Raw genomic sequence first — 25,632 nt, 5'->3', positions numbered from 1 at the left:
GGCAATGTTAAAAGCCTGCCAGAGACAAGAGAATGTGGATCAGAATCTCAGCTTGCCTAGAGAACTCTGCCACCTCCTTGTGGATGATGGCAGAGACACCCAAAGGTGAAGTACAAACCTGAAAGCAATGACTCCATTTTTTTAAATGACATTGGCAATCGCCGGGACTGAAAAACTTTCCAGGTGAACTAAACTTCCTATCCTGTGAATGCTTCACAAGGGCAGAGTGAACGGAAATATGCTAGACAGAGGGAAATACAGGTATACTTCCTGCCGTGAGGTTGTAATCTAAATTCAGAATTGATACACTTGAGCTCTGTAACAAGATTATGTATGTCAAGTGATCCTGACAATACACAACAGTTCTGAAATAGCAGACCTCAGCCAAGACTTGACTGTAGCCTGAAGACTGGAAAGAATTTGGATTTGAGAATATTGCACAACTCCATATGGGCAAAGAAAGAGTAATTGGAATAAAGGACTGTGTGGGGTTCAGAAACAAAGTGCTACGTCTTCTTAGTTTTCTGTGGCTTACATTAGGTTTTTAAATTGTCAAGTAGAGCACCAGTAATAAAATGCAAGGACAAAATGATCTGACTGCTTTAACAGTTAAACGTTTCAAAATCAAAGTTTCAGTGATTTATGTTTTTAAAGGATGGTTGTTTGGGGGCACCTGGGTGGCTCAGTTGGGTAAGCGTCTGCCTTTGACTCAGGTCATGATCTCAGGGTCCTGGGATCAAGCCCCACATCGGGCTCTCTGCTCAGCAGTTAGCCTGCTTCCCCCTCTGCCTGCCACTCCCCCTGCTTGTGCTCTGTCAAATAAATCAATCTTAAAAAAAAGTGTGGTTGTTTGAACTATATCTGGAGTGCATTTATCCTTGGTGGCTTTTACAAATCCTTATGGCAAACAGAAAAAACCCTACCACCTCGGAAAAAGATGGCTTACCCATGCCCTCCCGCCATGACCCCAACTCTTCCAGGAATAAAAAAAAGCACACACACTTTGAGATTAAACAGGTGGGTTTTATTATCAAATGTAACAATTCTACGAAAACTCAGTAGTGTGGTATTACTTTCTTAAAGTCTTTCAGAGCTTTGGGCAGACAGCATCTTAAGGCATCAAGTATAAACAACTCTTTTTCTGATCTTAAGTGCCAGGTGTCACCAATTTTCACACCAAATGGTATTTGGTTTTTTTCCTACTGCAGTTAGAGGGCCGTGGCTGGTCCCGGGAAGAGGGAATGTTTGGCTCTCCGTTCAAGGTGTTAATCAAAGTAACGCAAAGGAAATAAAAATAGCAGCCACAGGAATCTGCAGAGCATTGCATCCAAACCAAGGACAACAGGGGTACCTTAAAGACACGTGTGCACTTTATCAAATCCTGTTTTCCTCTCTGGAGTTGTAGGAGACAGCCGTACTAACTAGCTAGTGTCTAATATTGCACTTTTTAGCATAAACACAGCTAAACACACAGTGCTGAACACTGACAGTATCAGTACCTGCTATAACGGCTTTAGTGTCTACCGCTTGGTCCAGCATGCTGACTACAATCCTAGGCTTTCAAAAGTCTTAATTATTTGACAGTTAAGGCATTAGAGAGAAAAATTTAAGGCTCTATCTTAATATATACAAGCATTCACTTCAGTTAGTATCTTGCTTTCTAGAATACACTTCAAATACTCTCATTTTCGATATTAAAAACTATGGAATTTCTCTTATTAAAGTCCAAACCATCAGTAATGGGAAAAGTACAATATAAAATAATACATATGAAGCCACAATGTTCAGTTACAGTTTAAACTAGAAATTACTAACTATACATAGCTGCTTCATTTTTGGTTTTGCATTTTGGCCCCTAGTTCATTTTTATTTACAATGGTACCTGCTGAGAAAAAAAGATGGAACTTTGAAGCTAGGAGTGTTTGATGGTGGGTGCGTGAGGTCTTCTGATTTATCCCAAGGTGTTTTAAAAGGCAGTTTCATTGGTTTAACTCTTAAGACATCATGAGGGCCAAGAGAGTGGGAAAATACGATTTTTATTTAAGTTTGTGACTTAAGGATTCTAAGACCTTATTCTTGAATTACTTAGTGAGAGGGCACACTTGTGCAGAAGACAGGGAGATGGAGAATGAAAAATGGAAACGCACAAATGAAGCTTCCACAACAGAGTTCTTGATGGAGATGGTAGACACTAGTATTTTTTTTGTCCAAGACTTAAAACTTAGGAAACACCAATGATGCCATGTTAGCTGGAAGTAATGGAGTCACCCGATTTCAAATTCACATTTTAAATGCCTATTTGCAATCAGCAAGGAGCCAGGCATGCTGCTTGCTACAAGGATTTGGCTTCACTGGCTCAAATTTTTTACTCTATACCAAAAGATAGGGCAAAAGCCCACTGTCCAATCATGTTTGCCGAGAATACTGCAGCCTGAGTATAGACAAACTTCCCCTGAAGTTGCTAGAAGTTGTCATATCTGACGGTTTCAGGATCACCATACATCTTTCAAACACTGAAAAAAAAAATGAAATATTATAGTCTCCAAATTTTTCAATTATTGGGAGCTATAAAAAATTATTTTGAATGACACAAGGTCTTAAAAAAAAGCCTTAGGTAGTCCAAATTTTTATTTTATACATAGCTGGCATTCACAAGGCAAGTTCTCAGAGTACAGTGCTGGTAAGTGAAGTTTGTGATAACTGGAATTTCCACAACTCCCTACCCTATGTATTACCATGCATGATAATGTGTATGTTTTCACCTCCATACTTCACTCAGCTCCTTTGTGGAGAGACCATTTTACAACGTCTATACGCACACAGACATTCCTCAGTCTGGGTTCCCAAGTTACCACAGCATTCTTCTGATATTAGAGGCTCGATACTACTATTAAAACCATTGACAATTTTTAAAAATTAAATTCTAATATAAGAAATTTCAAATAATGTGAAACAAAAATATTTGAATAAGCAGCAATGAGGCGGGGCGCCTGGGTGGCTCAGTCCATTGAGCATCTGCCTTCGGCTCAGGTCATGATCCCAGGGTCCCGGGATCGAGCCCCGCATCGGGCTCCCTGCTCAGCGGGGAGCCTGCTTCTCCCTCTCCCACCCCCCGCCCCCGGCTTGTGTTCCCTCTCTCGCTGCCCCTCTCTGTCAAATAAATAAATAAAATCTTAAAAAAAAAAAAAAAAAGGCAATGAGGCATGACATTATAGGAAACATGAACTCTACATGTGAGTTGCTGATTAACAACCTTTATGTGGATTAATTCATTTATCCACACAACCACCCTATAAGATTACCATGTCATCCCCATTAGGCAGATGGGGAAATGGAGGCATAGAGCAATTAAACCAGTAATCAGCAAGTCCAGAATTTGAACACAGATTGGTTCCACTATGCTATTTCACTTATACAACACACTTGGGCTCCATGCTCCGCAGGGAATCTGCTGGAGATCCTCTCTCCCTCTCCTGCTTTCCCTGCTCATGCCCGCAAGAGCGCGTTCTCTCTCTCGCTCAAACAAACAAGTCTTTTTTAAAAATTACTATGGGATGCCTGGGTGGCAGTTGGTTAAACAGAGCAGGGAGCCTGCTTGTCCCACTGTCTGCCACTCCTCCTCCCCCGCCCCCCGCTTGTGTTCTCTAACAAATAAAATCTTTTTTAAAAAATTACTACAATTTGGTGACTTAAAACAACAGAAACTTATTCTCTCACAATTCTGACAGCCAAAAGTCAGAAATCAAGGTTATCAGCCAGGATGCATACCCTCCAGAGGCTCTTGGGAACATTCTTTGCCTCTTCCACCTTCTGATGGCTGCAGGTGCTTTTTGGCTTATGTCTGCATCATCCCAGTCTCTGCCTCCATGGTTGTACTGCCCCCTCTTCTCCTTTATCTGCCCATTCTCCTTCTGCCTCTTGCATTAAGGGCCCACCCAGATAATGCAGGATAAATTCCTTCTCTGAAGATCCTTAATTTACATTTTTGCCAGATAAGGTAACAGTCACAGGTTCCAGGGATTGGGACATGGATATATATTTGGGACCGCCGTTCAGCCGACTACGAGTACTTACTCTGCCATGCTCTTATTTGCTCAATGAAAAAGAGTACCAAGACTGAAACTAGAAGTGATGGATCTTTTGGTCAGCTTGGTCATAAGATGTATGACTCTGAAAGTTACCCAGCCTCCTGGGTTTCACTTCCTCATCTGTCATATGGAACCATGGGGCACCCGCCCCGATACCTCACAGTGCTGTGATAAGACTCAAGAGGCACTGGAGGTATAAAATGTTTAAGAGCATAAGGCACTCTATTGGTGTAAGAGATGACTGGTGATGATAAATCTGATTATTAATATAGATGAGTTGAAAACAATAGTCATACTACAAGGTTAAGGGGAAAAGAAACTAGGTCCAAACTGCATGAGGGCATACAAAAAAGCTGAAAGGAAATATTCGTTGTGGTTATTTCTGGAGGATGGAATTATTAGACTTCTTTGTACCTGTCTATATGTTCCAAATTCTTTAAAATGAGCACACAATACTTTTGTGATCCTTACCTCCCAGAGTTGCTGAAATCATTAAATAACTTATGACTTATGCCAAGTGTTTCACAAAATACCCCATGTAAATTTTTTATAATTCTCAATATAAAAGCAGATTAATCTGATATTAGAATAAAATGCAAAAAAAAATTTTTTTTTTTTAAGATTTTATTTAGGGGCGCCTGGGTGGTTCAGTGGTTAAGCATCGCCTTCAGCTCAGGTCATGATCTCAGGGTCCTGGGATGGAGCCCTGCATCAGGCTCCCTGCTCAGCGGGAAGCCTGCTTCTCCCTCTCCCACTCCCCCTGCTTGTGTTCCCTCTCTCGCTGTGTCTCTCTGTCAAGTAAATAAATAAAATTTATTTGTCAGAGAGAGAGAGAGAGAGAGAGCAAGTACAAGTAGGGGGAGTTGCAGGCAGAGGGAGAAGCAGGCTCCTTGCTGAGGAAGAAGCCCAATGTGGGACTCGATCCCAGGACCCTGGGATCATGACCTAAGCCAAAGGCATATGCTTAACCGACTGAGCCACCCAGGCGTCCCAAAAATCCGGGTTTTAACAGAGCACCTGATTTGCTATTCTGTCATGACCCCAAGCACAAGACAGAATCAAAGGTGAGTAATGGTTATACTCAATTTAGGGTATTTCTAATGTAATGGCAAAAAGTTTCATTTCTAATTCAATATATTCATTTTACTATATAGATAGTATGCTTATCAAATTCATAAACAACATTTAGAGGTTAAATAAAGAACATTTCAAATGACAAAGTATGGACCAAAAAGAGTATCAGAAGGCTAGATTAATGTGCTCCCATTACTGTGAACTAGACTAGAAAATACCCCACTTCCCACTGCAAAGTATCTGGGCATGGTGCTCTCTGGGACCCAAGAGATCTTGAAACCTCACAGAAAATGGCAGAGAATCATCACCTCCACCCCAAAACTGAGGTTTCTAAAACTTCAGAAGGAGAGTGTAAGACCCCAACTGTCATTTTTCAAGGTAAACATTCTACTACTAGTAACCACATTTTCCAATTTAGAATCCATATGGTTAAGGCCCATAGGATCCGCAGCCATAAAAATGGTAACAAAATTTGAAGATGGTATGCCAGGAAACCAATTTCAGCAAACTCAATAATAAAATATGAAGAAATTAAGCCACACCAATTCCTGACCATGTCCCCACAATACATTCTCTCACAAGCAGTCTCACACAGAAAGCCAGTATCCTTTAAGAAAAGTTTACCAATTAAAAAACTATTTTCAAAAACTATCAGGGTTCCTTCCCTCTAGATTTAGACAATGAACCTTAAAAACACTATGCTAACAGAAATAAGCTAATCATGAAAAGACAAATATTGTGTTATTTATGAGGTACCAAGAATAGTCAAATGCATAGAAACAGAAATAGAAAGGTAGTTGCCAGGGGCTGAGGGAAGAGGGAAAGGGGAGATCCAGTTCGAGAAGACGAAGTTAGATGGTGGTGATGGTTACATAATAATGTGAATGTACTTAATGCCACTGAACTATACACTTAAAAATGGTTAATTTTATGTTATCTATACTTACCACTATTAAAGAAAAAAAAAAATGGGAAAAAAGTACACCCAACTCAATAGAATTACCATAGGACTCAGTGATTCCACTCCTAGATACATGCCCAAGAGAATTAAAAACAGGTACTCAAAGATTTGTACATAAATATTCATCTCAGCACTATTTACAATAGCAAGAAGGTGGAAACAGCCCAAGTGTCTATCAGAGAAATGAACAAAATGTGGCATATCCATACAATGGAATATTATTCAGCCATAAAACAGAATGAAGTACTGATACATGCCACAACAAGGATGAACCTCAAAAACACGTGAAGTGAAAAGCAGCCAGTCACAAGAGTCACATACTGTAGGATTCCATTTATATGAAATATCTAGTATAGGCAAATCCATGCAGACAGGAAGCATACTGGGTGCCAGGGTCGATGGGGAAAGAAAATAGGAGAGATACTGCTTAATGAGCATGGGGTTTCCTTTGGGTGATTATGAGGTTTTGGAACTAGATAGAAATGGTGGTTACACATGTTGTGAATACACTAAATGTCAATGAATTGTAGACTTAAAATGATGGATTTTGTTATGTGATTTTTACTACAGTTAAAACAAAAACAAAAAGCATACCCAACCTGCATTCCACATGAAATACAGCAAAATGGATTTCCAGATGGAAAAGTTTTCCCTTGAGCCCAAAATAACATACAACTATTATCCATAAATGTTGCTTAGATACTGTCTCCTTGGGTGACACACTGAATTCCAGTCTCCCATTTCTTCCAGGATTTCTGACCCTCCTACATCATACTAAAGAAAAGGGGAAACTTCTCACCCAACTCATAAAAAATACTTTCAGATTCTCTCTCTTTTTGTTTGACACTTTATGCTTTAGCTTTCACATCATAGTACCTTACCTTCTTTTCTGAGGATGGTCTAACTGGTGGGGCCCTTAAATACAAACCCATTCTTTGGGTAGAGTCCTGGCCTGGTCATTTGTGTGTACAAATCCATCATCGGCTGCATACTAAAATGCAAGTTAGAACAAACAGGATCAAAAGATGGACAAACTGCCACTATGGATGATTAGTATTTCAACTGAATAGATCTACTAACAGTATTATACTATATTTAGACTGTGGGAAACAAGTTAAAACACTGGTATAAGCCACATACATAACCACAAATCCCAAGTCGCCACATTCTACTTAACATGTCTAAATACCATAAAACTTCCTTTTAAGAAGTTCGTTCGATTGAACATAGGGATAAGAAAAGAATACCCTAACACGATAAACACCAAACCTTTCAGATCTTGCTAAGGGTACAGTTTCCATGATACCACAGGTGTGACTAGATGCGAAAGAGTTGAGTACCAACTATTTGCAAGGTATTGTACAATACGCCCAGCCTCTGCAAACAACTCTGTGAACTTTAAATATTAGCTGTTACTCGGAATATCAGCCTAATTCTCTCAGGAGGACAGCAAGTAAAAATATCAGCAGTGAGAAGCCCAAAGAGATACTGATTAGAGTATTTTGAGAAGAAACAAAAACTAGCACTATTGAAAATGCAAACCCATTAACAGTAAATGGTAAAGCAAAGAGCAAATAAAGTTAAAGGAATTATGAAAGGATACCAGCAAAGAGGAAATAAAGTTAAAGGAATTATGAAAGGATACCAGACAGTCCAGAAAAAGAGGCCCATCAACTAAAATATAGATACGGGTTTATTTTCATAACCAGAATGACATTCTCCTGACCAAATATTTTCATGGTAGCTTGTCTTGATATAGTCTGTTCTTATTCTATAAATCTCATTTATCAAAATGGACCCAACCCAGGCACTTTAACTTTATAAAATTATAGACTTTTTCATATATATTTTAAAATCTCCACACCCAATGTGGGGTTCAAACTCACAACCCCGAGATCAAGAGTCACATGCTCTTCCAACTGAGCCAGTCAGGTGACCCTACAAAATTACAGATTTGATAGCAGCATCCATTTCCTGCATTTTCCTTTGGCCATCAGAATTCTTCCTTCTTTGTAAATCCTCGACCTTTCTGGCTTCACACCCCCTCTCCAAGTATGAAGTACAGAAACATTAAATTGTGGTACAAAGGGGCACCTGGGTGGCTCAGTCGGTTAAGCGTCTGCCTTCGGCTCAGGTCATGATCTCAGGGTCCTGGGATCGAGCGCCGCATGGGCTCCCTGCTCAGCAGGGAGTCTGCTTCTCCCTCTCTCTCTGCCTGCCACTCCCCCTGCTTGTGCGCTCTCTCTCTTTCCCTGACAAATAAATAAAATCTTAAAAAAAACAAACAAACTGCAGTACAAGTAATTTTGCTAAGGGTAGGAGAAACATACATCCAAAATTATATTTAAATATAATGTTTATAGAAAATGACATATGCCATTATTACCTCAAGATATTTTTTTAAAAGATTTTATTTACTTATTTGACAGAGAGAGACACAGCGAGAGAGGGAACACAAGCAGGGGGAGTGGGAGAGGGAGAAGCAGGCTTCCCGCAGAGCAGGGAGCCCGATGTGGGCTCGATCCCAGGGACCCTGGGATCCTGACCTGAGCCGAAGGCAGACGCTTAACGACTAAGTCACCCAGGCACCCCTACCTCAAGATATTTTTTAAAGGCAGAATCAGAAACTATCAAAAGATTTCATTCACTCAACCAATTATTACCACCTATTTGTTTAAATTATATCTTACATAACCATATAATAATCATAAATAACCAGAAATCAAATGAAAACCTCCCATTAGATAAAAAATAGCAAGAAATACACCGTAAATAAAGACAAACACAGAATACACTTAAGAGAACACAGTTTTAAGTCATCTTCCACTGATTTTTTCTTACAGTAAGGCTATGTCTAAACAATCTGAAATCTTATAGCTAGTGGCTATTACCAAAATAATGGAGTACAGGAAAAAGAAAAAAAAAAAAAGGCGACATGGACTCTCAAAGACAGAAAATATGAGCCTTTACGTAAGAGTGATGTGATACAAAAGATTTCGGATGCATGCACAGTTACTGCCTTAAAGCTGAAATTACTAAAGACATTGGAATAATTTGATATACTTATTGGGTGAGGTTCCTATGTAATCTTTAAGTATAAGCTTTCGGCCCAACCTGGGGCTTGAACTCACCACCGTGAGATCAAGAGTAGCATGGTCTACCAACTGAGCCAGCCAAGCACCCCGGGTTCCTACATAATCCTAATTCGTTGATCCAGTTCATAAACTCAAGCACTTCAGGAATGAAGCCCAAATGCCTTGAGATGAAATAATTTTGCACAATCTTCTTACTTCTGATTATACCAGATAACTCTAACCTTCAATGATTCCCAAGAAGCTACTAGAAAATAAACTGCTACAAACTTATTTGATCTCAACTCTGAAGCATGTCCATCTTTTAGCTATAAATCTAGAAATAACTGCTCTTATTTGTTTTTGGTAGAATAAATACCCATAAAAGCCAGCCATAGAACTCTTCACAATAAGAGCAATTTTGCTTAATGTCATAACCAATTTATGTATATGATCACTTACTTCTCTATTCAGTTGAAGGTGAAAAGTTGATTAGTCAAAACAAAAAAGAAAATTAATTCAGCTGACCCCTAAAACCTGAAACTTTGCTTGTAACTTTCCAGAATTGGAAAACATTGGAAGAAAATATTGAAACTCAAATGTTTATCTTGGTCACATTAAGCAATTTCTTCAATAGCCTTCAGTAAAATTCTCTATTCCTTTCATAATCTCATATGAACTTCAGAAAGTAACTTTGTTTAGTCCTGCAGGAGCTCCCAAGAGGCAGCATAATGGATTAAGGAAGAAGCAAAGTCTCTCCAATAGTCCGCCTTATCAGCAGTTTCAGTTACCCTCCACAGGAAGCAGAGGGTCCTAATGCGACATCACGATGCCTAAGTCATTCACCTCAATTCCTCTCACCACATAGGCATTAAGCCAGGCAGTAACAAAAAGATACTTTTGTCCAACCTTCATTAGATTTTCTTCATTTGCCAGAAAATACTCTATGTTAAAAGCCCATAAGACCATTACAGTAACTTGGTGGGTTTGTGGTATTTCCACTGAGATCATTTTAGCTGAGCTCCACAGTCCTCCATGATTCATGGATATCAAGCTTGTAAACCCGTTCTAACAGCGAAAACAGCCTCTGCAGGCACAACCTGGACAACGCTGTACTGTAAACGCTCAAGGCTTATTTTAGGATTTGACAATTATGTCTATAAACACTTTTCAACTCTAGAGACTCAAGCAAAGTTCAGCTCCAAGAAGAAAGATAATTTTTCCTATTGATGCAATAAAAAAGCTTCAGGATACGGATTTTTAGACATTGCAGGAAAGGAATTCAGGTTCTAGGTAATTATGTCATTTGTGGAAAGAAAGATTGTTCAGATGTGATGGCACTGAGGAGATTTTGCTTCCTGTTAAAGAGCTCTTATCAAGAAACATCTCATTTTTTAGCTTGAGCCAGAAAACAACTGATGGACACCGGCAGTTGTAGAAAAATCCGGTAAGATTGAATACTCGTTTTACAAGAATTACAGCAGATCATTTCATAAAAGGCTAATTATCCTACAGCTCATTTTAATAAGTTAGCATCTAAAGATTCATTGAGTCTCCTTTGTTTTTTTCTAGGTTAGGCAGAGAGGCCTCTAATCACTTTTTAAAATACTCAAACTTCATGTTTAAGTAGATTTTTGTTGTTGTTAGTCAAGAATTTGACTAATTTGAGGAAAACTCCTTAGCAGCCAACCCTATTCTGGATGAAAAGACCCACACTGCTGTGTGCTCTGAAGAGCTTTCCCAAAGTAGCCCGATTTTCAAAAAGAGCACCAACAGATTATGTTGACACAAGTAGAACAGCACAGAAAAGCCCTCATCTTGTCAAAGGGCTGAGTTTGAAGTTAGCACTCACATGACTAGTCCCTCTGACATTGCCTCTGGTTCTTTTTGCCTCTGTAAGCAAATCTATCAGCACATGTACACATGAGGTTCAGAGAATCTGCTTCTTTCCTGGCTGCATTCTTCAGGCAAATCAACTTAAGTAATAAGGGCACTGTGTATTTTTCTTCTTTAAGCTACTGACCTGGTAACCTTGGAAGAAGTTAAGAATTTCCTTAACTCCAGTATTGTAGGCCAGGCCCTGCATTCTGACCACCGTGCCAGGCTGTGGAGGGACACCGCTAAGATTAGCAGCTGTAGGGAAGTAGCCAAGACTATTGGGCGAACCTGGGGGGCTAAAGGGAGAGAAAGCACAGTAAACCAATAGGAATAGACAATGTCCAATATTTACTCTAAAAACATTGGTTATTTAAGGAAACATATTCTCAAGATGATCTTTCTTAGAATTCTCAGTTATCTCTCCCAAGACAGGTAAGAACACCATAGCTGATCTGTCCCACATTTCCACAAAAGTCAAAAGTTGAAAAGTAGAACAGTCAATATAGAGTTAAGTGCAAGGCTTCCCCAGAAATCCAGTTCTGAGTTTCTTAAAGGGACAGGAAGGAGAGAATTAAACCTTCACAGTCACTCAACCACAAAGCACCACTTCCAAAGCCCAGTTCATTGATGATTAACTGGCTAGTTACCAGAATAGTAAGGCATGAAAAGGCATGAATTCAAAGGATTCCTAGGAACCATAGCCACAGAGACAGAAAGTATCCAGTTATTGCTCCAAAGAATAGACTGTTCTACCCATATGTACAAGCAATTGTACAAAACACAAAGTACTAGAGCACTCATGAGTTAGTTCTTCCAACCTGACTGGAAAAAAAGGTAGTGAAGTAAGTAAATTGGAAGGGACACATAACAAATTAAATCAATCACCATTAACACAAGGGGAAAATTGATGCTTGTGTCCTCTTGCGTATCTGCAGCAATTACCTCCAAGGAGAACAAGCCAGGTGAATACATAATCATTCTTCATGTGGCAACTCAAGTGATTACCATATTATGAAATTAGTTTCATCCTGTACCCCACCCAATCTGTTTTCCATTACAATTAGTGGCCAGATAGCCGTAACTGCAAATATACAGGGGAAAGGACCTTATTACCTTAAAGGCAATAAAGACCCACAGCTTTAGATTATTAAATCTTATAAATCTAGGTAATTATCCAATTTCAAAGACAAGTAAACACATAATGGAAGGGACTAAAAATCTTTGAGATTATTTCTCCTACATAATCCTAACTGATGGGTTAATAGGAATGGTGCCAGATGTGCATATAGTTCCAGATTCCACTTTTTTTATTAGCACATTAACTTTGAGCAAGTCACTTAATTTCTCTGAACTTCAATTTCATCATTTGCAAAACGGGGATAATAGCACCTTCTTAGTTTCACAGAACTGTTCTTCAGATTCAATGATATAACATACCAAATTACTCCATAAACCATAAAATGAAGTAATTTATGTTATTTCCATAACCATCATTCCATTTCATCATTTTTTAAATATTAGAGCCTGAAAATATTACTTGACATCAAGCCGCCCTTAACCTTTTAAATCTATAAAGCAGTGATCCTCAACTTGTTTGCATGAGTCATTTGCGAGATGTTTACAACTTTGTATGAGGAGAGCCTATTTATTAGAGGCTAACAGTCAATCTATGTGCAACTAGGAGAGCAGAGTCAGAGGGAATGCTGAACTTTACACCTGAGCAGAAATTTAGCCATCACTCAGACACACCTCCTATTTTTACAGATGTAGAAACAGAAACCAAGAGTTAAATAATTTCCCAAAGGTCACACAACCAGTTAGCTCTTCAACAAACCAGAAGAACCACCCAGATTTTTCAACCACCATTCACTCATTCAAAGACCGTATTTTGCTCATGTCAAATGCCTGATAGATACTAACCCTAATTCACAAAGACCACCAAGCCTTCTCTGTGTATTTGAGTTATTAGACTTTCCACACTGACTATGAGACTCAGATTGTTTCCACAGTATACAACTTACTTCCATGCTCTGTCCTGACAGTCTAGTCCTTTGGCTAAAGATCTTCTATAAATTAAATCTAGGTGTCAAATACATTCAAAATACAAAGACAAAATAGAAAAAAGTTATCCAACTGGAAATGTAAGGTTTTAAGTGACAACTATGTTCAGCATCTATAAGGTAGCACCCAGTCTCATGAAGCCTAAACTTGGAATCATATCCTTGTTTTTTGTATTAGGATTCCTGCTATACACAAGGCATATTAAGGAAAATTAAACAATTGTGTATCTGACAGGACATGAGACTAAGAATTTTTCTAACAACCTAAATACCGAAGTCTTTCAGATTACTGAAGAATCAACAAAAATAATTTATAAAATAAAAAATGACAAGATGTAGACAAGGTAAACCCCTATGTAGAAAATAATTTATTAAAAAAAACTAAAATCAAAAAGCCAGTTCAGTAAAGTTAATATACAAGATCAACACATAAAATAGATCAATTTCATTTCTATACCCTACAGTGAAAACACAAATGACAATAAGAAAGTAATTCCATTCACCATAGCATAAAAAACACTTAGGAAAAAAATTAACATAGGAATAGCTAGACTTGTACACTGAAAACTAAAAGACATTGCTTAAAAATAAAAGATAATCTAAATACAGGGAAAGACAGCCCATGTTCACAAACAGAAGACTTTATATTGTTAAAATGACAATACTGTCTAAATGCACCTAAAGATTCAATTCAGTAGCTATCAAAATTCCAACTGTTTTTTTTAACAAGAATAAAAAAAAACTGAACCTAAAACGTACAAGGAAATGCAAAGGACTCAGAAGAGCCACACTCTCTTGAAAATGAACAAAGCAGGAGTTACATTTGCTGAATTCAAAACTTACTATAAAACTACAGTAATCAAGACGGTGTGTTACTTCCATAAAGGTAGGTAATGATCAACGGAATACAACTGAGTAACCAGAAATAAACCCTTGTATTTATGGTTCATTCGAGTTTTGACAAGAGTTCTAGACAATTCAGTGAGGAAAGAATGTAAAAGCAAACCCTGGGAGATGTTGTGGATTTCCAGACCACTGCAATAAAGTATCACAATACAGCCAGTCAAATGAAGTTTCTGGTTTCCCAGTGCACAATGTTTTGTCTAGACTATACTGTAATGTCTTAAGTGTGCAACAGCTTTAGGCCTAAAAAACACAGTGGAAATATCTTGAAAATACTTTATTGCTAAAAAATGCAAAGTACCACTTGAAGTTTCAGCTAGTTATAATTACTGATCACAGATCATAACAAAATACTATGAAATATTTCAAAAACTGCCAAAATGCAACAGAGAAATGAAGTAAATGCTGTGAAAAAGATGGTGCAGGATTGCCATAAACCTTCAATTTGTAAAAAACCCAGTATCTACAAAGTGCAGTAAAGCAAAGCACAATAAAACAAGATATGCCTGTTGTCTTTCCAAAAATAGTGCTGGAATAATGTAATATCCACATGCAAAAGAATGAATTGAGACCTCTATCTCACACTATATAAAAAAAATTAATCCAAGTTGAAGATACCTAAATATAAGAGCTAAAATTACAAAACTCTTACAAAAATATGTAGTAAAGCGCGCCTGGGTGGCTCAGTTGGTTAAGCGATTGCCTTCGGCTCAGGTCATGAACCTAGAGTCCCTGGATCAAGTCCCGCATCGGGCTCCCTGCCCGGCGGGGAGTCTGCTTCTCCCTCTGACCCCCCCCCCCCATGTGCTCTTTCTCTCTCTCAAATAAATAAAATCTTAAAAAAAAAAAAGAATATGTAGTAAATCTCCACAACCTTGGGTTATATATTACAATAGAACTATAAATGAGAAAATGAGACACTGATAAACTGGACTTCATCACAATTTCAAACTTTGTGCTTTAAAGAACACCATCAAGGGACGCCTGGGTGGCTCAGTCATTAGGCGTCTGCCTTCGGCTCAGATCATGATCCCAGGGTTTTGGGATTGAGCCCTGCATCGGGCTCCCTGCTCCACGGGAAGCCTGCTTTCCCTCTCCCACTCCCCCTGCTTGTGTTCTCTCTTGCTCGCTGTGTCTCTCTCTGTCAAATAAATAAAATCTTAAAAAAAAATAAAAACACCATCAAGAAAAGGAAGATAACCCACAGACTGGGAAAAGTTATCTATAAATCATCTCATAAGGTCCCTCATCTAGAATATATAAAGAAATTTTACAACTGAAAAATAAGAAAACTAGGGGCACCTGTGTAGCTCAGTCATTAAGTGTCTGCCTTCGGCTCGGGTTATGGTCCCAGGGTCCTAGGATGGAGCCCGTGTTGGGCTCCCTGCTCAGTGGGAAGCCTGCTTCTCCCTCTGCCTCTGCACCCCCTCTCCCCACTTGTGCTCTCTCTCTCCAATACATAAATAAAATCTTTAAAAAAGGAAAGAAAGAAAGAAAACTGGCATCTGGGTAGCTCAGTCATTAAGCATCTTTCAGCTCAGGTCATGATCCCGGGTCCTGGGATCAAGCCCCACATCAGGCTCCCCAGGGAGCCTGCTTCTCCCTCTACCATTCCCCCAGCTTGTGCTCTCTGGCTCTCTATCTCTGTCAAAGAAAGAAAATCTTAAAAAAAAAAGAAAACTAATCCAGTTTTAAAACGTACAAAGGATTAACATTTTTCCAAAGAAAATGTACAAATGGCTAAAAAGCACATATTAAGATGCTCGAAATCAATAGTCATTAAGGAAATGTAAATCAAAACCATGAGGAATCAAATCCATACCCAATAAAATGGTTAAAAGAAAATAAGAAGTTTAAAAGGTTGTGGACAAATTGAACTCTCATACATTCCTGGTTAGAAATGTAAAATGGAGGGATGCCTAGTTGGTCCAGTCAGTGGAACGTGCGACTCTTGGTCTCCAGGTTGTGGGTTCCAGCCCCATGTCAGGTGTAGAGATTGCTTAAAAATAAAATCTTAAAGGGGCACCTGGGTGGCTCAGTTGTTAAGCATCTGCCTTTGGCTCAGGTCATGGTCCCAAGGTCCTAGGATCGAGCCCCACATCGGGCTCCCTGCTCGCTGGGAAGCCTGCTTCTCCCTCTCCCACTCCCCCTGCTTGTGTTCCTTTTCTCGCTTTGTCTCTGTCAAATAAATAATAAAATAAATAAGTAAAATAAAATCTTAAAGGGGCACCTGATGGCTTAGTCAGTTGAGTCTGACTCTTGGTTTCAGCTGAGGTCATGATCTCAGGGTCAAGAGACCCTCAGGTTTCATGCTGGGTGGAGAGCCTGCTTGTGATTCTCCCTCTGCCCCCACTCCTCTCTCTCTCCCCCCTCAAAAAAAAAAAAATTTCTTTCTTTGCAGAACAGGGAAAGATATATGAAAATACTGGGGGCCAAGGTGCCTACCACATCAGAATACTCATAATACACACTACTGAAAACAAGCCTTATAATACACTTCCTTCATGTATTAATTACAAACTACTAAACATTGGTAATACTAATTAATATTATCAGATGACATTCAAAATAGAGGTAGTTGTAGTATGACAATATGCATAATCTGAAGACTTGCCGTATTTCTCTGGAAAAGAGAGGATCAAAGTATTATCTAAGCTGTTAGAGAAATAGATTAAGTGAAAAGATTAGAGAACTATGTTCTCCCCTCTGATGAGTCACAACACATTAACACAGGAAACACACACCGCCTTGCAAAATTATTGCAGAGCCTTTGTATTAACGTTCCTAACACCACTGCGTTACAAAGACCATGTATTTGGAAAGTGGAGAAACACTTGGAATCCCAGTAAGTGTAAAGGCTGGAGTCAATTTTCATGTAGGACATTTTTTTTCTAAAAAAATTTTTTTTCTAAGCTCACGGGGCACAACATGGGGCTTGAACTCATGATCCTGAGATCAAGACCTGAGCTGAGATCAAGAGTCAGTGCTTAACCAACTGAGCCACCCAGGTGCCCCTAGTAATTATTTTGAAGGGAATCTTATTGCTCAAATGAAAGTACAAAACAACAACATAACTGATCCTCTTAGAAGAGAAACTTTCTTTTTAAAGATTTTGAGAGAGAGAGAGAGAGAGAGAGAGAGCGAGCGCCTGCCAGAGAAAGGGCGGGGGAGGGGGCAGTGAGGGCAGAGGGAGAGGGAGACAGGGAGCCCAACCCGGGGCTGCATTCCAGGACGCTGGGATCATGACCTGAGCTGAAGGCAGACACTTAACTGACTGAGCCACCCAGGCGCCCCTAGAATAAAACATTTTTAAAAATAATATTTGAGGGGTGCCTTGCTGGCTATCAGTAGAGCATGTGACTCTTGATCTCAAGGTCATGAGTTGGAGCCCCACATGGGCCACTGATTTTACTTTAAAAAAAAAATCTAGATGAAGCAAGTAAAATGCACTGTGATTGTGGGTATTTTCTGCTCTTCAGCAAAGAAACAGAAGATAATTTCCAAAGAGGCATATTCACAAAAGTTACTAAGAGTTTATTTTTAAGTAATCTCTGCACCCAACGTGGGGCTTGCACCTATAACCCTGAGATCAAGAGTCACATGCTCCACCGACTCAGCCAGTCAGGTGCCCCCAAAAGTTATTATCTTTATTTTTTTTTAATGTTTTTTTTAAAGAATTTTTTTTAAGATTTTATTTATTTATTTGAGAGAGAGAGAGAGAGAGAGCGAGCACATGAGAGGGAGGAGGGTCAGAGGGAGAAGCAGACTCCCTGCCGAGCAGGGAGCCTGATGCGGAACTCGATCCAGGGACTCCAGGATCATGACCTGAGCCGAAGGCAGTTGCTTAACCAACTGAGCCACCCAGGCGCCCTAAAATGTTTTTATTTATTCATGAGAGTCAGAGAGAGAGAGAGGCAGAGGGAGAAGCAGGCTCTCCACCCATCAGGAAGCCTGATGCGGGACTCAATCCCAGGACCCTGGGATCATGACCTGAGCCGAAGGCAGACGTCCAACCATCTGAGCCACCCAGGCGCCCCAAAAGTTTTTATTTTTTAAAGGTATTTTTGGGTTACTGTTTTTTAAATACACTTTTGTCTTATTGTTGAATGGGAATAGAGTACAACTCTATTGGAAGGTACAAATTTAGTATGTAACTCCACCACACTCTTTTCACCCAGCAAATGAGAATTCCTCTCCAGAAGCAACCCTATTCCAGCTTGGTTATTACTGGCTATATTTCTAGAGACAGTTTATTAGTTATTTTGAATTTAAATGGAAAATGCTTCCTATTAAAGGCATTTTGCTTTTGCTGGGAAAAACAAAAAGGTAGTTTAAAAGACCTCATTAACTTGGGGAGCCTGGCTGGCTCAGTTGGTGGAGCACGTGACTTTTGATCTCAGGGTTTTGAGTTTGAGCACCATGGTGGGTGTAGAGATTACTTAAAAATAAAAATGTTTAAAATAAATAAATAAAAGACCTAAGGAAAATCAAAAATCATTAATCTAAAATGTTAAATAAAAATTCATAGACGAATGTCAATTCTTCCTTTAGGTCTCCTTCAGTGTAATCTCTTAAAGATATAACAATGAAATGTTTAAGGCAATAAAGGTAAAAGAGGGTTATCAACATTGACACATGTGTTTTAACTAAATTGCCTGCTTTAAAGTCATTAGTGCTTTGAGAATAAGGTGCTTAACGATATACTTGGCACACAAATAATAGGTGAAAGAAATGACCTCTAGGGGGCGCCTGGGGGAGTTCGGTTAAGCCTCCACCTTTGACTCAGGTCATGATCCCAGAATCCTGGGATGAGGTCCCACATGGGGCTCCCTGCTCTGCGGGGAGCCTGCTTCTCCCCCTGCTTGTGCTGTCAAATAAATAAAATCTTAAAAAAAAAAAAAAGAAAAAAGAAAAGAAAAGAAGAAATTACCCCTAGGTTTTCTACTTCAAAATGTTGGGGGAGGGGGGGTTTGCGTGCGCCTAGCAGGCCCAGTGGGTAGAATGTGCAGCCTACTAAAAGAAAAAATAAAATATATAAAAAATAATTCCAGGAGAGGAGTATAGGGTAAACTGAAATAGATGAAACAAGACGGGCAAAACATTGATATTGTCACAAGTAGGGAAAATAGAATCTCTTGAGTTTGAAAATTTCTATAATAGAGTTTTCTTAACATGCTCGAAAGTAACATGATTCAAATTTAAGAAAAAATTCTTAGAAAAACAAATTTATAAATCAGAACAAATTGTATCAGGTGTTCTGAATGGTTATTTTTCCTTGATGTTCACTGCACTATAATTTTCTGCCATGCTAAAAAGAATGGTAAGCATATTTGCATTTTAAATCCCTGAACTGCTTATTACATGAATAGTCTTCAGCCTAGCAGATGACTACTTCTTCCATGAAAGCTATACTAAATTCCTGACAGTAGAGTCAACTGCCCACAGCAGTTCTTGCTTGTATGATTCAGAACTGTCAAACTGAAAAACCTTGGTTATAATCATTCCCACCAACACAAATTATATGACACTTCTCCATTATTACCACACTGTTTGATATTGTATTACTACAATATTCTGGTATCACTTCATTGTATGCTGAATTCCAGTTTGCATTTGTAGCACTAAATATTTAAGTTATAAAAAAATTACATTCATAACCAAGAAAACTATAACCCCATACTAAAGATTATTTTATCTTTTCTCCTAGTCCTATCGGAAAACTTTTACCAAATAAATTAGAAAGTAAACTGGCTGGGGCGCCTGGGTGGCTCAGTTGTTAAGCATCTGCCTTCGGCTCAGGTAAGGATCCCAGGATCCTGGGATCAAGCCCCACATCGGGCTCCCTGCTCTGCGGGAAGCCTGCTTCTCCCTCTCCCACTCCCCCTGCTTGTGTTCCCTCTATCGCTGTGTCTCTCTGTCAAATAAATAAATAAAATCTTAAAAAAAGAAAAAGAAAGTAAACTGGCTGCCAAATGTTAGTATTGGGAGAAACTTGCTAAAGTGTATAGGAGATCTCTCCCACTATTTGTTAAAACTGCATGTGAATGAAAGTATACTTATCTCGAAAGCTAGGCATTGAAAATACAAAATATAGACATCTCAGAGAGTTGGTATTTTTTTGGTTCAAATGCAAAGAATTTCAGAACAGAATACAGTAATGCTATACAACAAACCAAATAGTGCAGAATGCCTTAATACTACTAAATATACATATTCATTGCTTAGGCAGAAATAAGGTGATTGAATAACAAATGGCTATCCCAAGAAAGAAAAAAATCTTTCACATGGGCACACAAATGAAACACACTCATGAATAAAATATCCCTTGCCCTCTTTCTTGGTTCAAAGTGATATGTTACTTATTTAGTGTCCTACAAAAGGTAAGGTGATGCATATAAAGACATTTGTTAATCTGGTTTTCCTTAAATTAGATGGCATAGGATTGGAAAATCAGCGTGTTTCTTATCTATGCTACAGCTTTGGTGAAAAGGAGAATGTACTTTTCTAAGAAAAATATAAAAGGTGAGAATAAAAGGTAGGACTCTTCTTTTGGAGAGAAATGGTGTGATAGAAATGGAGTTTTGAGTGATAAGCAGGATGGGCATAAATGTATCCACCCTTCTCATTCCTTTGCATCCTTGGCTAAGCTCCAGGATACTGGGTAACTGAAACTGTCTTCCAAAAGGGAGGGGAAAGTCCATAAGCAGAAAATAAAACCACATATGCTTTTATTTCACTTACTCTTCAAAATGTTACTGTCACAGCCACACATTTAGACTGCTAAAAACTTCTTTAATAATAAATGGCTCATGTTTTCTCCTTATATGTTCCTCAAGAAACCCAAATGCTTATGATGAAAGATACCATATCTCAGAGCAGTAGCCACTGGACAGTTTATCTTCAAATTTTTAAATAAGACCAAATTAGAGATAAAATAAGAACAAATGCCCTCTGTCTGAAGACCTCTGATGTCACTGACTTAGCACAGGGTCACATACGCATTCTGTCAGCCACTCTATATTAGAGTCTATGTTTTATTAATCCTTGCATTCCCAATAGCTCTCACAGAGGTACTAAATAATAGTTTGCTAAGTTAAACTGGAAGTTTTAAAAACAGTTAAAACCGGGGCACCTGGCTGGCTCAGTCAGTAGAGCATGCAACTCTTGATCTCAGGGTCGTGGGTTTGAGCCCCATGTTGGGAATGGAGATTACTTAAAAAAAAAAAAAAATCTTAAAAAAAAAATTAAAGCCGCCCACTTCTTTTTGAGGGACATACTTTAAAAAAAAGGAAAACTGCAAAATAGTGGTGCCTGGGTGGCTCAGTCAGTTAAGTGGCAGCCTTCAGCTCAGCTCAGCTCATGATCTTGGGGTCTTGGGATGGAGCCCTGCACGGTAGGGCTCTGCACTCAGCAGGGAGTCTGAGTCTCCCTTTCCCTCTGCCCCTCCCCCAACTTGTGTGCAGATGCTCTCACTCTCTCTCATAATAAATAAAATCTTTAAAAAAAGATCTGCAGGGCGCCTGTGTGGCTCAGTTGGTTAAGCGACTGCCTTCGGCTCAGGTCATGATCCTGGAGTCCCGGGATCGAGTCCCACATTGGGCTCCCTGCTCAGCGGGGAGTCTGCTTCTCCCTCTGACCCTCTTCCCTCTTGTGCTCTCTATCTCTCATTCTCTCTCAAATAAATAAATAAAATCTTTAAAAAAATAAAAATAAAAAATAAATAAATAAAAATAAAAAAAAATCTGCAAAATACATCAGGATCTTAACCTCTTAAAGTAATGAACACATGAATTAAGTCAAACTGACATTTCATAAAAAAGGAGGAAATGTTAAAAACTTTAGAGAGAAAAACTCCAGTGTCTGATTAATATCATTTTTTAGCCTCACAGACACTCTCTTAAGCCTTTCCCATTTATGAGAGAATATGGTCAAAATACACTTGAATACTTACACAGCAATTTTTCAATAACCTCAAATGCGTTTTAGTCATGTCAGGTTAGAAATTAGTAGTATCCTGCCAAAACCGTAAACTATTTTATAGTTTGGAATTTGTTTTTTTAAAATTATTCTAGATTTTGCAGTATAAATAAGAGGACATTCCCATGTTTAAACACTTTGGGTGGGTAATTTCACAATTAGGGAAATGTCAATTAAAATAATGTAATACGTTAGGGGTTATTTGAAAGTATTAATTTTGGGCGCCTTTGGTGGCTCAGTCGTTAAGCGTCTGCCTTCGGCTCAGGTCATGATCCCAGGGTCCTGGGATCGAGTCCCGAATCGGGCTCCCTGCTCCACGGGAAGCCTGCTTCTCCCTCTCCCACTCCCCCTGCTTGTGTTCTCTCTCTCGCTGTGTCTCTCTGTCATATAAATAAAAGTCTTAAAAAAAAAAGAGAGAGAGAAAAAAGAAAGTATTAATTTTAACTTAATACCCATGATCTTCAATTAAAAATTTCACTTCTGGGGCGCCTGGGTGGCTCAGTCAGTTAAGCATCCATCTCTTGGTTTCGGCTCAGGTCATGACATTGAGCGTCAAGTTGGGCTCCGTACTCAGCAGGGACTCTGCCTCTCCCTAACCCTCTGTCCCTCTCCCCTCTTGCACTCTCTCAAAATGAGTATTTTTTAAAAACTCCCCTTCTGTGAAATTGTCCTACAGAAATATAAGTATTTAAAGATCAATATGAGCTTTGTTTAACAGAGAAAAATTCTTTTAAATTAGAGGTCTAAAAATAAAGGAATTGTTAAATCCTGATGTTATTTTCACCCTTGTGACATCATGTGGAAGTTACAAGAATGAGGTAAATATATATATATTCCTTAGGGAAGATGTCGATGACCTAGCGGCAAGTTAAAAAAAAAAAAAAACACAAAAGGGACAAGTGAGCAATACATGTTAAGTATGCCACAGTATTAAAAGTACACACACGTCTTTATTACTAACCCAGTAATGAGGACCGCTTCTGGACTTCGAGGTGTATACAATGGGAGTCTACTTTTACTCATTATACGTCTATACTCATATGTAACAATGAGGACCTTACAAACTTCAAAACTACTAGAAAAAAATTAACCTAAAGTCATGGGCCCAAAATGACAGGAACTATAAAGCCATAAATGTCAGTTCCTCTTGACTTTGGGGCTTCCATTCAAGACTCGAATTCCCATTTTACCATGTCAGCCAGCTATTTCTTTCTTTCTTTTTTTTTTTTTTTTTAAATATTTTATTTAGTTATTTGACAGAGAGAGACACAGCGAGAGAGGGAACACAAGCAGGGGGAGAGGGAGAAGCAGGCCTCCCGCCGAGCAGGGAGGCCGATGCGGGGCTCGACCCCAGGACCCCAGAACCATGACCCGAGCCAAAGGCAGATGCTCAACGACTGAGCCACCCAGGTGCCCCCAGCCAGCTATTTCTAAGGGATTCCTTCTTTTCACAGGGTCCAGATTACAAGTCAATGGTGGAATTGGATACTCTGCAATTGTATTCTAGAGAGGAAAAACAGCACCAGGCACCCAGAGGAACAATGCATTTCACTCCTGACATCCTGATGGTGTAAGAAAGGTAGATAAGTATCTTTCTTATAACCAGAGCCCACGACTAGCAAGTGATTATCACAGGGTCCAGGGTAGGTGACAGACTGGGACCGGGCCAGACACCTGACACAGTACTCAACCACGAACAATCATTCATGCTTCTGAGCCTTTTCAAACCTTCAAAATATGGCCAACTGACAATTATTATGGCTTTCCCCCTATTCTTCCCCAGAATAAAGAATATGTATGTGCAAAAGCATTTATGAATGTTTTAAAAATACCTAACAAAGTAACAAATGTAAGTAACGGAGGCCACAAGCTTCACTGCTACTGAGATTCTACAGTTTCTGCCTCCTTCTAGAAAACTAGATGGAGAGGGGGAAAAAAACTACAATGCGATATAGCAACTATGGGGATCGGATAGGTTGCTTCCAGATCACTTATCGAAAAACCTCACTTACATATTGGTGGATATACTCAAAACATGTAGTCAAAATATCTGGGGAAGGAAAAATAAGGCCTGGTGTAATTTTTAAAATTTGGAGCAATATTGCTTGCGCCAAAGTAAAACTGTATTTTAATAAAAATGTATCTTTAAAGTTGTAATTTAATTTTAATACAATTTTAATAATGAACCGGTGACTGGCTAAACAAATCTTTTCTTTTTTTTTTTTTTAAAGATTTTATTTATTTATTTGAGAGAGAGAGAACGAGAGATAGAGAGCATGAGAGGGAAGAGGGTCAGAGGGAGAAGCAGACTCCCTGCTGAGCAGGGAGCCCGATGTGGGACTCGATCCCGGGATTCCAGGATCATGACCTGAGCCGAAGGCAGTCGCTTAACCAACTGAGCCACCCAGGCGCCCCATAAACAAATCTTTTTGAAAAGAAAATTTGAGAAGGTCATTATACATCCAAGTTAGAATCACAGGCTATCAGACCTAGAAGGGACTTCCAAAAACATGGGCAATCTCATCATTTTATAAGAACCAGAAAAGTTAAGTGACTTGCCCCAGTTAGGCTAAGAGCTGAGACTAAACCTCAGGTCTCCCAACTTTCAGACCAGTAGCGTTCTCTCCATTATACCTGTTGCCTTCCAGAAACTAAAAAGAATGAATCAGATTAAAAATATGTTGATTCTAAGAAAGCACTGAAAAATCTCATTTTGCACATGATATTGCCACGCTGTGGCAATGCTTACAGTGCTACTTTCTTATGGCCCGAAGACAGGAGAAAGAAAAAAGGAAAGTTGTATACATAGGTAACCTAAAAGATCCTGCTGTCAATATATGGTTAAAAAATAAACTTATTTTGGTCTCGAAACAGTCTTCTTGGTCAGAGAAAGGACAGAGGCTGGTGCCTGCCATCCTAATCTTCAGTGGCAGACAATATTCTTTTGTGAACTCAGGCACTGCCTATCAAAGGAGTCCTTTGTTTCTGTCCCTCATTTCCACTTCCATCAGAACCTTACCTGGGATAGTACGCAGTGTAGTTCATGAAGAGCTGAGTGCCCGCTGGGTAGTAGGCTGTGGAGGGCTGCAGTGCCCGTGGATTCAAAAGCACAGAGGGCTGATAAATGGCAGCCTCAGTAGGAATAACTGCTGCAGGAGCTGGAAATGTGTAGGAGGGAGGAGACAGGCCTAAATAAGCAAAGAGAGAGACTTTGAGACACATTTGTCACAATGGACACTTGTGCTTGCTTTAAAGTCATTGCTGACTGTTCCACGCATACATCCATTTTATTTTGTTTCACACATACATACATTTTAAAGAGACCAGTTCTTTAGCATCCCAAGCAACTTTTTTCATTGTATATATTTAATATTTTCTGAAATTTTTATAACAATGTGAAATTCCTCAAATATGTAATCTTCTAAAAGTTTGAAAAAAAATTTTTTTAATGGTGGGTAATTCTTTTGGTGAATCTTCAACTCATCAATCCTTGAATCCTGATCTTCCATACAAAATTTGATTAAAATGTCCAAGCAATCTCCTTTTGATTATATAGATAACAGCTAAAAATAATCTCAAAACCTGAAGACCTAGAAATTGGGAAAAACCACTTTGTGACA

General features: G+C 39.0%; 1 protein-coding gene across 9 annotated transcripts in view; it reads right to left on the bottom strand.

The window, feature by feature from the left end:
• Nucleotides 1-1,012: 1,012 nt before the first annotated feature.
• Nucleotides 1,013-25,632, bottom strand: part of ESRP1 (epithelial splicing regulatory protein 1) — a 57,929-nt gene continuing 33,309 nt past the window's right edge. For 3 of the 9 annotated variants that reach the window (XM_073892972.1, XM_025870847.2, XM_073892973.1), the window contains 4 exons: nt 25,032-25,200; nt 11,218-11,368; nt 7,005-7,114; nt 1,013-2,513 (listed from right to left, as the gene is read on the bottom strand). In XM_073892972.1, the coding sequence (XP_073749073.1) occupies nt 7,040-7,114; nt 11,218-11,368; nt 25,032-25,200 (395 nt within the window). In that variant the 3' untranslated portion in view covers nt 1,013-2,513; nt 7,005-7,039. The remainder of the gene's footprint in view (nt 2,514-7,004; nt 7,115-11,217; nt 11,369-25,031; nt 25,201-25,632) is intronic. The other 6 variants (XM_073892974.1, XM_073892975.1, XM_073892976.1 and 3 more) reach the window with 4 other exon arrangements.

Source organism: Callorhinus ursinus, unplaced genomic scaffold, assembly GCF_003265705.2.
Source record: "Callorhinus ursinus isolate GAN/ISIS: 27379988/994484 unplaced genomic scaffold, GSC_fseal_2.0 scaffold5, whole genome shotgun sequence".
NCBI classification, from domain to species: Eukaryota; Metazoa; Chordata; class Mammalia; order Carnivora; family Otariidae; genus Callorhinus; species Callorhinus ursinus.
Note: the sequence above shows the minus strand (reverse complement) of the source record. Positions and strands in the feature narration are given on the sequence as shown.